Below are 15,904 nucleotides of genomic sequence, written 5' to 3'. Positions count from 1 at the left end.
TAGATCCAAAGCATTGGTTCTAATTGAAAATCAGCCAAAATTGTCAACTTTATTCCATAAATTAGAAAAGTTCATAATTGGTTCTTTTAGTGTTTCATTTAAAACAATTGAGTCCAGGTTCGAAGGATGAGATTGTTCAGTTCGAAGCTCTGAATTGGCTTTAAAAGACAAATGGAAGCAGGGTCAAATAATGCCAAATGAAGAAGTATTTTGTTTATATTAAAGCCAAAGCAATTACATCGGATGACCCTATCTAGGTATAAACTCAAGCTCATAAAAATAAGGAATGGAATAAATAACAAGATCATGAAATTTAGTCCAACAATGATTAATGAATTTTTGTTCTTTCTTTATTCTATCTTCTATGTCTTCTAACATTGGCTGCATGAGTTGATGTGCTCTCACTTCGTAGTAGAGCTCTTCAGCCTTTATTTCGAAAGCCGTCTCTCTCAATCCTTGTTCCAATTCGTCTATGTCCAAGTCATCCCAATACGCAGAATCTTTATTCTTGAAATCACCGAATTCTTCAATGAAGTTCTCTGCTTCATTCTGGGCATGAACTCGAAGAGACGAAAGTTGGTTTAAAGATTGTGTAGTGGCCATAGAATTTCGATGCCAGTAGAGGAGCAATGGAAGTTGGTCCAGGACCATATGAAGTTCTGCTTGGGCAAGGGGATTAAGGACATGGCCCCTAGTCAGAATATCACAAGCCCATCGAAGGTTCTTGAGAGGGACTTCGTCCTCAAGAACATTGAAGGGCAAGTGGGAGAAAGCTGCAAGCAGAAGTTGAGCTTGTTTCCGCTCAGCTAAAGTAGGGGAAGGTAGAGGTTTGTAAGGTGGAAAGACGTTATCCATGGAAAGGGCAAGCTTCAGTCTCTCTGTCCAGCAAAGAGTTGGTAGAGGAGAAGGTATGAATGCTTCAATTTCAGGAGATGGAGAAGAAGGTGTGGATACTTCTATTATGGAAGATGGTGCGAGAGTAGAAGGAACAAAGGCATTAATATAATCGAGCCAGTCAGAAGAACAAATCTTCGCCTTCCGGGCTAAGAATGATGGGTTGTACCTTTGTGCTTCTTCTAGGCGTCGGGCAGCGTGCACTATCTTTGTAGGCATGGAGGATGTGTACCATGCTACAAGCAGATTCTTTTCCAGACTACGTCGATGGTCGATAGGCACGTAGGGGTAGACCACTGAACTTTGAGCATAAGAAGGAAACTCTAAAGGGTCAGTGAACTCAACAATATGATGGTTAATTCGCTCCCTCAAATCACAAGTCTCAGGTGTTGACCAGCTTGTCCAGTCAGAACCCCCAGAAGAGGAAGACATTGTAGCCTTATCCCATACAGAGGCTTGTGAAGAAGAGTTTCCCAAGTCCATATTTGCAACTTTCCGAATCAAAGGTTTGAGAGCAGTTTGTTCGAACTGTAAGGGTGAGTTAGAGGGAGAACTTCTTGTGTCTATATCTGCAACTTTCTGAATCGAAGGATTAAAGGCAATATGTTCGTAATCCAAAGGTTGGTAATTTGCAAAGGTTTCCATAACTTGAATGTAGAATGGTGGATAAAGGTGACTAATGAATGCGTGGAGGTTCTTTCGAGGGGAAGCAGCATTATTCAATGACTCTTCATGTGCCCGATCAATAGAGAAGAAAGTTGATTCGGCCATAGAAGAAGTATCAGCCTGTACGAGTGCTAAGGTATTGGGGCATTCAAAAGATTGAAAGAAAATTAATGCAAATGATCATCAATAAAGTGACGGTTGTGTTTCTAGAATCTAGACCCCATGCACGTTCTAAAAAGCGCGGGAGAAAGGCTTTGATCTACTAATATCACCAAGTATTAGGTATATTAATGCGGGGGGTAATGTTGGCTACATATTTTGTAAAAGACCAATTACAGTTCGACGTGTGGCAGAGTAAAGGTAATATAGGAAGACTGTTCAAGTCTTCGATCCTGATCGTACACGTGATAGTTGATATTGTCTATTGCGTGGTCCGAGTAACATTGGATCAGCAAAGAGATGCAAGGTGACGTGGCTTCAGCAGTTACTCACATTCAAATTCAAATATAGGAGGGAAGCTTAACTGCAAGTGATGGCGTAGTGGAACTACTTGTAAGGCAGCATGATCAGTGATCACGAAGGAGCAGTTTGACAGTTTGAAGTGCAGTTCGATGGTCATTTTTAAGGAGTATAAATAGCAGGGAAGACCCCAGAAAAAACCCCAGACTCAGATCCACGAAACCAGTCTTACTTTACATATTTCGTTCCAGCTTTTATATTTCCTATTCTTTACATTCCTGTACTTTAAATTCCTGCACTACACTTCATTCATAGGAGTAGTTTCAAGTAGATTGTCACTGCAAACCTCTACGAGGCTGAGTTTGGATCATTGTAAGTTTTTCATACTAATGAAATACTTCAATTGCTCTTTATTTAACTGTTCTTGTGCTTAAATTCTCTTAAATCAAGCCACCAATAAAAGTCCTCATCATTGAGGCTGTAAGAACTACAACACAATCGTCTGATAATTGGATGGTAATCAAAATTCTGTAAGGACTGATTGATCCTTGCTGGCACGCTCATAATTACAAAAATAACCTTCGAAAGTTAAAAAATTAACAACTATATTTTAAAATTTAAACCAAACAGAACCTAAATTTATTATTAATATTTAGTAAAGAAGCCAATGTAAAAGTGTCATATGTGTACTACTAATTTTCTTCTATCAACCAAGTTAAAAGAGATAGGCGGACGATTGAGATTGTGATAAAAGTAAAAGTTCAAAGTTTAAATTGATGCAATTGAAATTTTAAGGTTTAAATTGTAAAGCTCGCTAAAACTTAAGATTTTTTTTTTTTTAATTTGTCCAAATTAAATTTATGATCCAAAAATATTTTTTTTCTTTTTCTTTTTGTGTCGGCTGCTTTCTCAATAGAGAAAAAGGGTGTACGTCATCACTTCCCAAAAAGAAATAAAGAGAGAATATATGACTGCAAGAGTACAATTCTATTTTGTCTTTTTACTTAAATTTGTCTTTTGTGTAATGTTTGGAATTTAACGGGAGTAATTTGATTATAGGTAAATTACACTTTCTTCTTTTTATATTTAATTATTTTTTATTTTAAATTTTAAATTTTAAATTTTTTTAATTTATTTTGACCGTTTATGTTAAATTTTTTTTAAAAATTTATTATTAAGTTAACTTATTTTTAAAATTAAACAAAAAATATCACGTTAATTACAATATAACATAAAAAATATAATGTTATATTGAGGTTTGAATTTGTATAAGATGTGTGAGTCATACATAATAAAATATTTTTATACCATATAACTCTGTCTGTATCATTTTCTATTTAATTTTAAATATAAATTAGTTTTTAGAGAAAATTAAAAAAAAATTTAAACATAAAAAGCTAAAGTTAAAAAAAGAAAATTAAAAATTAAAGTAAAAAAATAATTAAATATAAAAAGGACAAAATATAATTTTTCCTAAATTATAATATATTGCTATTAATGACAAACAAATGGCCTAAGTTTATTCACACATTCGTCATAATTTTTTTTTTTTAATTAAAAAGTGAGCAAACCCCACTCAAAACTTGGCTATCCGTGCAAGAATTGGTGATGAAAAATCGTAACCACTTTTCAAGGTCTGATTCAGCCTCCGTTTGGAAAGTAGGTTGGCTTTTTAATTTTTTGGTTTTTTTAGTTATTTTAACTTGGGTTAAAAAGTTTAGTTTGGAAAAGACTTTTTAACTTTTTAGTTTTTTTGACTTTTTTTGTGAGAGAATAGTGTAATGATTATGAGTTGTATGTGATGTTTTATTTTTTGTGATTAAAATAATATATTTTGTCTTTTGTGACTAAAATAACTAAAAAAATCCACTTTAGTTCTTTCCAAACGGACCCAATATTATTGACAAGTAACAGTTTATTTTAAGTAAAAGTAAATAATTAATTTTTTAATTTATTTAAATTATTTTTACTTAATAAGGTATAACTAAAATCAGCGCAAAATATTTTGATACAGACTTTTAAAATTAAATAATTTATATCAACTTATTTAAATTATAAGAAACAGTCTATTGGTTCATATAATGAGGACAATAGACAGATGAAGACGTTCTATTTGTCATTAATGTTGATGTGGGACAATCTTATCAACCAACTATTCAATCTAGTTAAAATTCGAGCCAAATCCCAAGAATATATGCCCTCCAAACTCCAAACTCCAGTACATTCTAAGGCTGCAAAAGGTGGTGGTGTCAAAAGAAATCACTATGAAATCCCAAATGAAGAAGCAGAAGAAACACTACCCATCTTGGCAAGACCTAAACCCTTTCATACTCTCAAAAATATTTTCATTCCTCAATCTCCATGACCAACTCTTTGGCCCACCTTTTGTTTGCCATTCATGGCTCTCATCAACCCTCCACGCCCTCTTCCAAAACTCCAGCCTCGACCTCCGCTTGATCGACTGCCTTGATGAAGAAAACCAACGGCTGAGATTCACTCACCTCCTCAAACTAGCCATCAACCACTACAATGGTTGGCACTCCATCTATTTCCCAACCAAACACATGTTTGGATACTTTGCCACTCTCTACATAGCAGAGAGGACTCCCAATATTTCATGTGTTGTTTTGTCTTCAAAAGTTAATGTGAATGTAGTGCCAATCTTCGTCTCCATTCTCTACTGGAAAAATTTAAGGGTTTTCCGAGCACAGATTCACAAGAAGGATCTAGGGTTTCTTGTGGTGTCTCAGTTGGCTGATTACTGCAAGAGCATAACCGAGCTTGGACTTCGAGGCTGGACGATGATGGAGAGAGAAGTGACATGTATTGTAGAAGGGTTTCCTAGGTTGGAGAAACTTGATCTTGAGGAATCTACTTTGTGTGGCAATGCTTTGGAGATTTTGTTGGATGGGAGGTTGAAGTATGTGAAGGAGATAAACATTTTGCATTGCAAGTTCATGGGGGAGGATGGGAAGGATATTAAAGAAGACTTTTTGAAACTCAAGGCATTTAAGAATAAGGTGCTTGAGAAAGCTTGTAGTGTGAGAAGCTTGAAGAAGTTGAGGCATTGTTTGGTTCAAAGCTGTCCACATTGCAAGGATAGTTCTTTAGAGGTTAGCTAAGATATAACTCTAAGTTATCATCTTTTGGACATAATTGTAGTTTTCTTTGTGCTTTGCTGTAGTGTTTTATTATAATATGAGAATGCATTACTATTTTCATATGATAATGTGAATAAATATTTGTTTTTTGTTTTTTTCATTCAACAAATTGGTTTCGTCGAATTGTCTTCAATTACTTTTTGTTTTTTTTAGTGTATTCCTAATGCAATAATTTAAATTCAAAACTAACCAAATTCAATATTAAAAGTCTCTTAATAATTAAAAAATATTATATTAAATTCAAGTTATTATGATGTGGCAACATTAAAGGGATAAGACAAGAAAATGAGAAGATTCCAAGCCATATTAGGCAACTAAGAACAGGGCATTGGCATATAAGCCAAAACAAAAAATAAAAAATGCCGCCTAATCAAACCCTTGAGTGTATATAAAGTACAAGTAAGTGTGACAAGACCTCCTTGAGTGCTTGAATTCTAAATCGAGTGTATATATACTGTAGAGTTGTTACAACATTAGCCCTAGAGAGAGGTCTAAATAGTGATAGAGAAGCTTCTATAATCCTCATCCTCTTGACAATACCCGTCTCCACCTCCACCCTACCCCACCACTCTAAGACACAATCCAAGGTTTTGAAATGTCACAACAGGAAACGTCGGCAACATGCTTGTTTGGTATTGTTTGTTATTATTTTTGTGTTTTCTTTTTAAGGGCTACAAGAAAAGTCGGCAACATGCGTGTTTGATATTGCTTTTGCTTTTGCTTTTTGTTGTATGCTTTATTTTTGAAAGAACACATGATACTTGTTTGGTGAACTGTTTTCACAGAAGAAAAAAAAAACACCTAACAATTCACTACCTAGAAGTACCAAAAATTATTTTCAAATTTTGATAATATTTGTTTCTTATGAAGACAAATCATGACATAAAAAAAGGTAGTTAATTTAGAATGACCCAATTTGCAGTGGACTCAGAATTTAAACTATGGGTTCGTTGATGACACGATTCCATGACTACTAATACTGACACAATTATGTCATGAATATTTTTTACGATGAACAATTGCGAAACAGATTCATAATCCTAAATAGTCGTGCAAAATTCAAGAGACTAATTCATGCAAAACCAGATAAGGTATCAACAAATGGAACAATACAGATGGGGAAACAACATAAGTTATAAATAGTAACTGGCATTAGATGAAAGGAGAATCTGCACGCCACATTTCTTTACGGACTCCAAACTGAACCAGTCTCGGAGAAGCTCCAGTATCGATCCCAACCACTGAAAACTGTGGCAAGTGAGAGAAACAAAGAATCGATGAGCTGCAATAGAGTTCTTGACATTTTAGTGCAAGCAACGGTTTTTCTATTGCTTATAAATCCTTCCTCTGGTGGCTAAACAGAGCAGCAACCGACTTTTTTCACAGCCGAGACATCGTCCTTGGTTCCAACATTAATATTTTGCCCTTTGGGCAAGGCAGCGGGGTCGTCCCCAATGTCAAGTGCTTTCCTGCTGACAACGCGATATATTTGGGTAAGCACTTCTGTGAAGGCATTCTCAACATTCAAAGACTCGAGTGCAGATGTCTCCATAAAGAACGTGTTCTCTCTCTCAGCAAAGCCCTTTGCATCCTCAACCGAAACAGCACGCAAATGACGCAGGTCTGCCTTGTTCCCTACAAGCATTATCACAATGTTTGAGTCTGTGTGACCGCGCAGCTCATTTAACCATCTCTCAACATTCTCAAATGTGACGTGTCGGGTGACATCGTATACAAGCAATGCACCAACAGCTCCTCGGTAGTAGGCACTTGTTATTGCACGGTACCTTTGGCAACAAAAATGAAATGATTTATTATCAAGATTCAGATTAAGAGATTTAATGTTCACAACAAAGAAGAGCTGATCATAATAATTAAAGAAAACAACTACTCAATTTCTTGTACGCTTAAATAGCACCAGAGGTAAGCTGAAAGGTATGTTAAAACAGAAACCCCCATACTACAGAGGCATTTGGGGCATTTCGGACATTTGAGAGATGGGCATTCAAATTGCATTTAACATATTCATCAAAACATATTGTTTATAATTTTAAGGCAAACCATATTAATTACTTGTAATACTCAAAGAAAAAAGAAAAAAGAAAAAAGAAAAGGAAAAGGAAAAGAAAAATCAAAGGTGAGGAATGCCTAAAAACAAAGAAGGATGCTCAAAAAACCACATATACCGAACAGATTCCTCCCTCATTTATGTACTCCAATCTCCATCAGTAAAGTGCTGCCTTATTCTAAGATAAAGAGAGATATATATATTCATTTACTTAGAACTTAACTAACCATCAATACTTATATCTAACTACTAATACTTTCTCAGTAAACAGAATGCTCCCTACAACCTTTTTGAAGTTGCTGCAAACAGTAACGTTTGGTAGCGTTTACGTTTTTTGTTTATGTTCATAAAAATTTTATAAATTAGTTTTTTTTATTTTCAAAAAAACAGAAACTATAAACGCGTTTGGTTTGAACAAAATGTTTGAAATTTTTTTAAAATATAAACTAAAAAATATGTTTGTTCAGGCCTAAAATATTTATATTTATTTTTTATTATTTATGACAATGGGATCATACACATTATAATTGAAAAAAAAAAAAATAGAAAAAAAATTATTTGAAAAAAAAATAATTGGAAAAAAAAATATATTTGAAAAAAAAAGTTGTTAGTCAAAATTTTAAATTTCTGTTTAAAAATGACCTCAAATTTATATACTGAGACAACCATTTATAAACAAAAAAATTATCAAACAAGTTTTTATGACAGTTTTTAAAATTTTTGTAAATATAAATTGAAAACTGAAAACTGAAAACTAAAAACGAAATGGTTACATCACATGACACCAGAATGAGTAGATAACTGAAAAATACAAAACCCCAGTAAAATTTGTACTTCTTTCAACTATGAGGTTATTATTATTTAGGGTAGATAGAGCTCTAAAGATAGAGCTATACACTTCGGTAATGAAAAAAAACATAAAAAACAAGACCAAAACATCACATCAGCTGGGCCCCACCACCCTAGAGCTCCATTAGAGCTCTTAATTTAGCGCTCTGAAACATTTTTGTATTATTTATAAATAAAAAAATAGAAAACCAGAAATGCTCACCAAATAGACAATTTTTTTATAGCAAGCACCACATACTGATCATATTTCAAATGTTGTAACTAGACAATTAACTGGACACATGTCAACCAGTACCATTCTTACCCAGCAAGTTTGCCTAATTATTCAGAGTAATCACAACATCAAGTTGTTCAACATACTTAACTCTCACATGAAGTATCTTTAATGCCATACATATCTAGATAGGTATGAATAATGAAACAAATGCACTCTTTTTGGCCAGGAAAACACCTCAGAGAAAGAGGTCACATAAAAATAAAATAAAGAATCAGTCCACACCTGTTATCCCTAGTCCGTATGTAATCATGAACGTCATAGCTCCTTTGAAGCTCTCTCTACAATTCTTTTTTTTTTTTTTTGGGTACAACAGAAATAAGGCTCTCTCTACAATTCACCATTGCAAGCTATTTCATATTTGAAAGACAACTTAGAACACATACCCCACTAGACAGATAGCATGAATATCTTCTTCTTTGTTTGTTTGTTTTTGTTTTTGTTTTTTTGTTTGTTTGTGGAGATGGATATGATTTGGGAGGCTTTTAATCATCCACAGAAGATCCAATTCTCAGAGATTTTCGCAATTTCTAGGCCTGAGAGATAATGGTGGGTAATTTCATCAAGCTGTGTCATGGAGTTGTTATGCTCTCGCTGCCTTTGACATGCGAGAAGTGAGCCTCTTGGTATTTTATGATATAGTAAATTGGAGGTTCCAGCAATTATAACCGAAGGAGGACTTGAACAATACTTGGATCAAGGCCTTAACCATGCAAAAATCAGTTTTTAGGATTGATTTATGCAAAATCCAACAAGCAAGGCTTGAATTCCATGAGCTATGGGGCTCAAAACCAAGCCCTGAGAAGTGGCGAAGTACGATTACAGTAAAGTACTAAATTTGAAATTCCAATTCCTAAAAAACCTACCCCAAAGCAAAGATTATAGCCCATACGCAGCAAAGTTCATAGTGAAGTACCTAGGAATAGAAAACTACAAAATAATAAGGTAGCAAATAGTAAATATGCAGCCACTCAATACCAATTTAATGAGGCATGGCTTACATGAACCATTCAATGACAAGCAAGTGATACATGGCCTGTGTTTACATGTAGCCGCCTATTGACATGTGTCCTACATGCGTCTATTGACTTGTGTTCTACATGCAACTAATGTACTGAGAAGTACTCGGACAATATTTGAAGGTTTGATGATAAATAAATTGTTCACAACTAACTTAACAAGCACCCATCCCAAAGGAGGTTAGCCTTACAAATAAGTAAACTAACAAAAATACACGTAATGACATGAATTTTAAAATGCATAGAAACTTAAATCCAAAAATGTTAGTCAAAATAAAAAAACAAACAAACAAACAAACTAGCTTCTTAGATTCATTCCTTCAATTGGATTGTATCTCTTTCATTCTCTAGAGTTGGTCCTCAATTTTGATCGCATCATGGTATGTATCAAGGGGAACATAGAAAAAGAAGTGTGCTTGACAAGGTTTTTGTTTCTAAACTTCAATTTATTCTGTTAACCTCTTTGTTTTCCATATCAAGGAGTGTGAATATTTTTGGGGGAGCATAGCCTTCGATTTATTTCTTTATTTTTTAAACTGGACATATTTGCAAGAGAGGCCCTGTTTCTGTGGTTAAAACTCTACCTACTACCTTGAGGCTGTGGCTTCAAACCTGATGGCAGCCGCTTTGTACAAATTATGCTAAAGATTTGAGTCCATACTCAATCTAGCCCTCCCAAACCCCCATCCAACGGGGAAATTGGGCATACATCCATTTTTTTTACTGGACTTTTTCAAAAACTTAACTGATGGGAGTTATTCTCCCTTTCCCTTCTTTGAATTGTAGTATACATCATGTCTACTGTAAGCATGCTCCCTCATTTGCTAGACAGTTTTTAAATTCATTCCCCAAATCATGTTTCACAATATCAGATATTTTGTTCAGTACCATAAAAATTTGCGAAAGGTAACTTCTTATGTTGTAAGGAATCAATTTCCAAGACAACTTCAAAAAGCCAAGTGGTATTGCAATCATGCCAACATGACATATAGAAGACAATCAACTATGATAGCACCAATCTCAATCCGTATAGACTCTTAACATAATGAGTTTAACAATAGAAGTTTCTCACAATGTAATAATCCGACCCTCTCATATGCTTAAATCTCTCATTAGATGTATGATTATACGTGTGTTTATATGTTTGACATGAAATTCCATGTTTTAATGTGTGAATTATATGATTTTGAAAGTATATCTGTTGAAATTACGACCTTTAGACTGTAAATTGAACACCTTAGAGACGCGATAAACCAAAATTGACTTTACAGTTATAATTAGCATGATTTTTAGAATATAATATGAAGTTTTGTAAAAAATTGATTCATAATGCTTTAATTGACTTCATTTGACTAATTTCCTGATTTAGTCCCATTTTGACTCAAAGCTTAAAAGAGAGAGATATATCTACAAGAGGCTTAGGAGACTTAGGCAAAATACCATAAAATAGAGAAGAAAGAAGAGAACAACGAGAGAAGAAGAGGGGTTCAACATAGGAGTTGGGAGATTGAAGAAATTGAAAGAAGAATCAAAGAATTAGCTCAAGGTAAGTGGAAATCACCTAAATACCTCTCAATCTTCCTTCAATTGAGTAAAAGAAGGTCTAAAATGAAGCTTTGACACTCATGGAGATTAGGGTTATGAGTTATGAATTTGATTGAACAAATTTCACGGAAGTGAACATGTAATCTTTACATTTTGTTTGATTGTGAGTTGGTTCCTTCATTTTGAGTTTGATTTGAGTTGGATTCTAAGAAATTACTATCTCATCCTATTTCTTGCATGCTTTGGACTCATGTATATGTATGAATATATATGAAAAGACGAAAGATTGAAGGAATGAAAGTAAAATGGAAAGTAGGGTTTTATATATCATATAAAGGGAAGTTTGGATCTATGTAAGCTTGAGTTTCATATTTCTTGTGTTCATATGATTATGATTTTGAAGTGGTGTTGCTTGATTTGTGGCTTAGAAATGCCCTTAGTAAGCTTGTTTTTGTTGCATTTTCAGACTGCACAACAGAGCCCAAGACCGCACGTGCGGGATGCCTAGTCGCACGTGCGGAAAACAGGGGAGACAAATGTTGGCTTCTGAAATAAATGCACGTGCGGCACATCTCTCTGCACGTGTGGTGAGGGATCTCCGTACGTGCGGGAAGAGAGGAAAAATTGTGTTGCTTTCTGACACCCCTTTCAACCTTCTGAACTTGTTAATCTGTATACTTTAAACTCTCAAAATACGTAAAAATGAATAGAAAGTGAATGAAATGAAAGAAAAAAAAAGGGCAAGAAGCTTTATCAATTTATGTGTGAGATGTGTAGGTCATTCGTCGGAAGGGACTACTACACGACCGGATCACCGTGAGTAATAGTATTGTAAAAATATGTTTACTTGTATTTATCTTGATACGTTAATGTGTGATTCTGTGAAGTTATGTTTTATTTGAATGAATGACTACAAGAATTGGAATATGAAATGTGGATATGAGATGTGAATTATTTACGTTCTGTTAGTGTTTGGCCCGAGGCCATTCTATTAGTGTTAGGCCCAATGCCGTTCTGTTATTGTTGGGCCCGAGGCCATTATTGATAAAAAGGACATACATGAGTTACATACACACTTTACACTTTACAAGACGCACGCTTGTTTATATGTTTTAATACATTATTATTATTCACTGAGCTTGACTCATTTAGTATTCATGTATGTTTTGTAAGTGGTCAGCTTGGAGGTCAACCCTAGATCAGCTTCAGGCGCCTTTTTGTGAAAATTTTTGGTTAAGTCCAAGTGGAGTCTTTTTGTTTCTTATGGAGTTCAGTGCCACTTTTTTGTAATGTTTTTGGTGGTTTTGTTGAAAATTTTATAGTCATGTAACCTTTGGGTCATTCACTATTTGTACGTGTACTTGCTTTGGATTGTAATTATATCTGAACAGCGAATATGAACTTCTCCTGCTAAGGAAAGTTGTGTAATGATCCTAGCATATACACATGGCTCGATGAACGTTGTATTATTGAATTGCTTTTGCTTTAGGCCCCTTTGTGGAATTAAGGGTTAGTTTGGAATGTTCTAAAAAAGTACACTTTTTGACTTATTGGTTTATATGGGTTGGGTTTGGGTTGGATTTGATGTGATGTGTTAGAGAGGTGATGTGGTTTAAATAAAATGATGTGACTTAAATAGGATAGTGACTTTTTGACTTTTTGTATTATTTAATTTATGCCAAACCAATCTTAATTATGTTCTTTGATTTTTGATTTGAGGCCTAATTACAGACTAGTCATGACCTAAACTTTTAGGGGCAGGTTTGGGTTGTGAGAAACAAACTAAAACACAATGTGTTTGGAATGGCAATATTTGATGGGACAGGAAAGGATACCATTCAAAAAGTGAAATTTGTGTTTGTTCGTTAAAAAAAAATAAAAAAGAAATGGATTTTGATGGACTGAAATCCCATTTTGAGGTCTCTTCTAAAATTGAAGTCTTCTTAAATTTATTAGAAATTTTTTTAAAACGGAATTGGATTTTGATGGACATAGTTGGGATTAATTCAGTTTTAATTTAAGAAGATACTTTCATTTTGTCACCACTTATTTGAGCCAATTTCCTTCCATTAAAATTCCATTTACTACCAAAAAACAAAACTTTGATACCACATCTGTGTCCATTCCTTCCCTTAACATTTTACAAATCTCTTTTTCAATGGGATTGATCCCAAACTCACAAAATTTAGTCTATATCAAAGCATAAACATTCCCAAACAAACAAACAAACAAAAAATCAAAATTAAAATGGAAAAGAAAATGCACTTGTTGTTTATAATTCACATGTATGTACACATCAAATCAATAAGTTCCCAAAAAAAAAAGAAAGCTTCCCTGATCTGTAAGAGAACACAAAACATTATTTTTCGCTACGCCCAATCAGAAACCCTAGCATTAGTAAAATGACGACAAACAAACAAACGAAAACCAATCAAAACTAAACAGAAACTAGGCGCAATTCAGTAAATGAAAAAAAGCAGAGAGATGATTCAAAGTGAGAATTGGAAAAGAAACCTTTCTTGACCAGCGGTGTCCCAAATCTGGGCCTTGACGATCTTGTCATCGACGCGAATACTCCGTGTAGCGAATTCAACGCCGATTGTGGATTTGGATTCGAGGCTGAACTCGTTCTTGGTGAACCTCGAGAGGAGATTCGATTTGCCCACGCCAGAGTCCCCGATCAGAACCACCTTGAACAGGTAATCGTAGTCATCGTCGGCTCTGTACGCCGCCATCAATCTCTTTCAATTTTCAAATCCCTCTCTCTCTCTCTCTCTCTCTCTAGAAAATGTTGATTCGCACAGATCAAATTCGCAAATCTATGCCATATATCTATGTATACATGTATATGTGTTATTGAGGGAAATCATACAATACAATGGATCGATTCTTGAGAGAGAAACTATGTTAAGGGTAGAGAGAGAGAGAGAGAGAGAGAGAGGGGGGGGGGGAGAATGGGCGGGTTGAGAGTTCAATCAACCAGATCAGACAAAACACCGAAACAGATACAATTTGGTTTCAGTTTTTTAATTTATTTATTTGAAAATTGTGTTTTTTTATTTTTTATTTTTGTTTTTAATGGATATTTTTAAAATTTTAAGTATTTTTTTATTTTTTTAATATACCTTATTTAGATGTATTTAAAAAATAAAATATTGTGAATTTTTTTTAAAAACATTAATAAATATACAAAAATATATTAAATTTTTATATATTTTTGGTATTTAGTGAATTTTTTTAAAAAAATTTTTACGAAAATTATGCTTTTGAAGTATATTCATGTTAGTTGTGTCAAAAAATAAAAAAAATTACTTAAAATATTAAAAAATTTAATAAAAATAAAAAATAAAAAATAACAAAGTAGAATTTCTAAAAAATGTTTTCAACAAATTGAAAACAAAGATAGTGATTAGGCTTATATCTATTTATTTTATTGCAAAATAAAACTATTCATTATAAATGCTTTTTAAAAATTTAAAATAAAACTTTGTATTTCATTGTTTTAAATACATTTTCTGGGTGGAGAAATATTTGATGTGTTTGATTTTAGTTTTCTGAATTTAATTTTTTTTAAATTGAATTTTTATTTTTATTTTTAGTGAATATTTTTAAAATTTTAAGCAATTATTTTACTTTTTTAAATGCACTTTACTTAAATATAATTAAATAATAAAATATTTGTGAAAAAATAATAAATACATAAAAATACGAAAAATGTATTAAATTTTCATTTTTTTAAAAAATTTTTGGTATTTAGTGAATTTTTTTAAAAAAAAATTCACAAATATTATACTTTTTAAATGTACTTATGTTAGGTGTGTCTAAAAATTTAAAAAATTGCACAGAATGTTAAAAAAATTCAGTGAAAATAAAAAAATACTGAAAATGAAAAAGTAAAATATTTCGAAAAGTGAATTTTGAAAATTGAAACTAAATAGAGGGATTATTATTTCATTTTTTTGTCCTGAAATTACAAGTCTTTCGTTTATACTATTATTATTTGGAATAAATTAAAATTTGTATTTTGTTGACCCACCTCATAATTTGTATTCTTTTTTTTTTCTACAAAAAAAAAAGGTGGTTTAGGGCATTTTTAGTTATGTTATATATATAGATATTTTATTTTTTTGAAAAAATAATTTCATTTGATGAATTGTATTCGAAAACTATTTTTTCAAAATATTAGAAAACAACTTTCTTTTTAATAAACTTGAAAATTTGTTTTTGAAAATTGCTATCATACCCAAAATATATATATATATATATATATATATATATATATATATATTTATTTATTTCTTTCTGAAAAAAAAAGAAAAAAAAGAAAAAAAACGAATACACAAACAAACATATTCCATTGAAAGATCACTTTGGGTTTCAATAAATCCCGAACCCATCTCATAAAACTTGCATGGAGGTCACAATTGGGTTTCATAATTGGGCTAAAATATTGGGTTACATAAAAGGCCAATCCATTTAGAAGCGGGCTAAGGTATTGGGTTACATTATGCAAATACATTGAGAAGTGGGCTAAAATAGGCAGACGTGAATACGGGCCTAAAACAAAAATTTATAAAGGCCAATACTAACAACTGTCCTAAGGACATTGATTAATTTTAGAATTGACATAACACTGTCTTAAAAATAGGTGAAAAAGTTTTAAAAAAAAAATTATTCAGTGTGTTTGGTTTGAGTTTTTTGAATTAAGTTTTTTAAAAATTGAGTTTTTTTATTTTCGTATTTTTTTATTTTTAGTGAATATTTTTAAAATTTTAAATATTTTTTTTACTTGTTTAGATGCACCTTACTTAGATGTATCTAAAAAGTAAAAAATTTGTGAAAAAATATTTTTAAAAAATAATAAATACATAAAAATATAAAAAATGTACTGAATTCTCTTTTTTTTATATATATATATATTTTTGGTATTTAGTGAATTTTTAAAAGGTTTTTTTCAATTTTTTTTACT

General features: G+C 32.5%; 1 protein-coding gene across 1 annotated transcript; it reads right to left on the bottom strand.

The window, feature by feature from the left end:
- Positions 1-6,003: 6,003 nt before the first annotated feature.
- Positions 6,004-13,942, bottom strand: LOC114279247 (ras-related protein RABA1f-like). Its single transcript, XM_082884797.1, has 2 exons — positions 13,450-13,942; positions 6,004-6,967 (listed from the first exon to the last, which is right to left on the bottom strand). Exons 1-2 carry the CDS (start codon positions 13,668-13,670, stop codon positions 6,535-6,537), a joined length of 654 nt encoding a protein of 217 aa, XP_082740923.1. The 5' UTR covers positions 13,671-13,942; the 3' UTR covers positions 6,004-6,534.
- Positions 13,943-15,904: the final 1,962 nt, after the last annotated feature.

This window comes from Camellia sinensis, chromosome 8, assembly GCF_055761805.1.
Source record: "Camellia sinensis isolate YWXY chromosome 8, ASM5576180v1, whole genome shotgun sequence".
Classification (NCBI taxonomy): Eukaryota; Viridiplantae; Streptophyta; class Magnoliopsida; order Ericales; family Theaceae; genus Camellia; species Camellia sinensis.
This window is presented reverse-complemented; position numbering and strand designations above follow the sequence as displayed.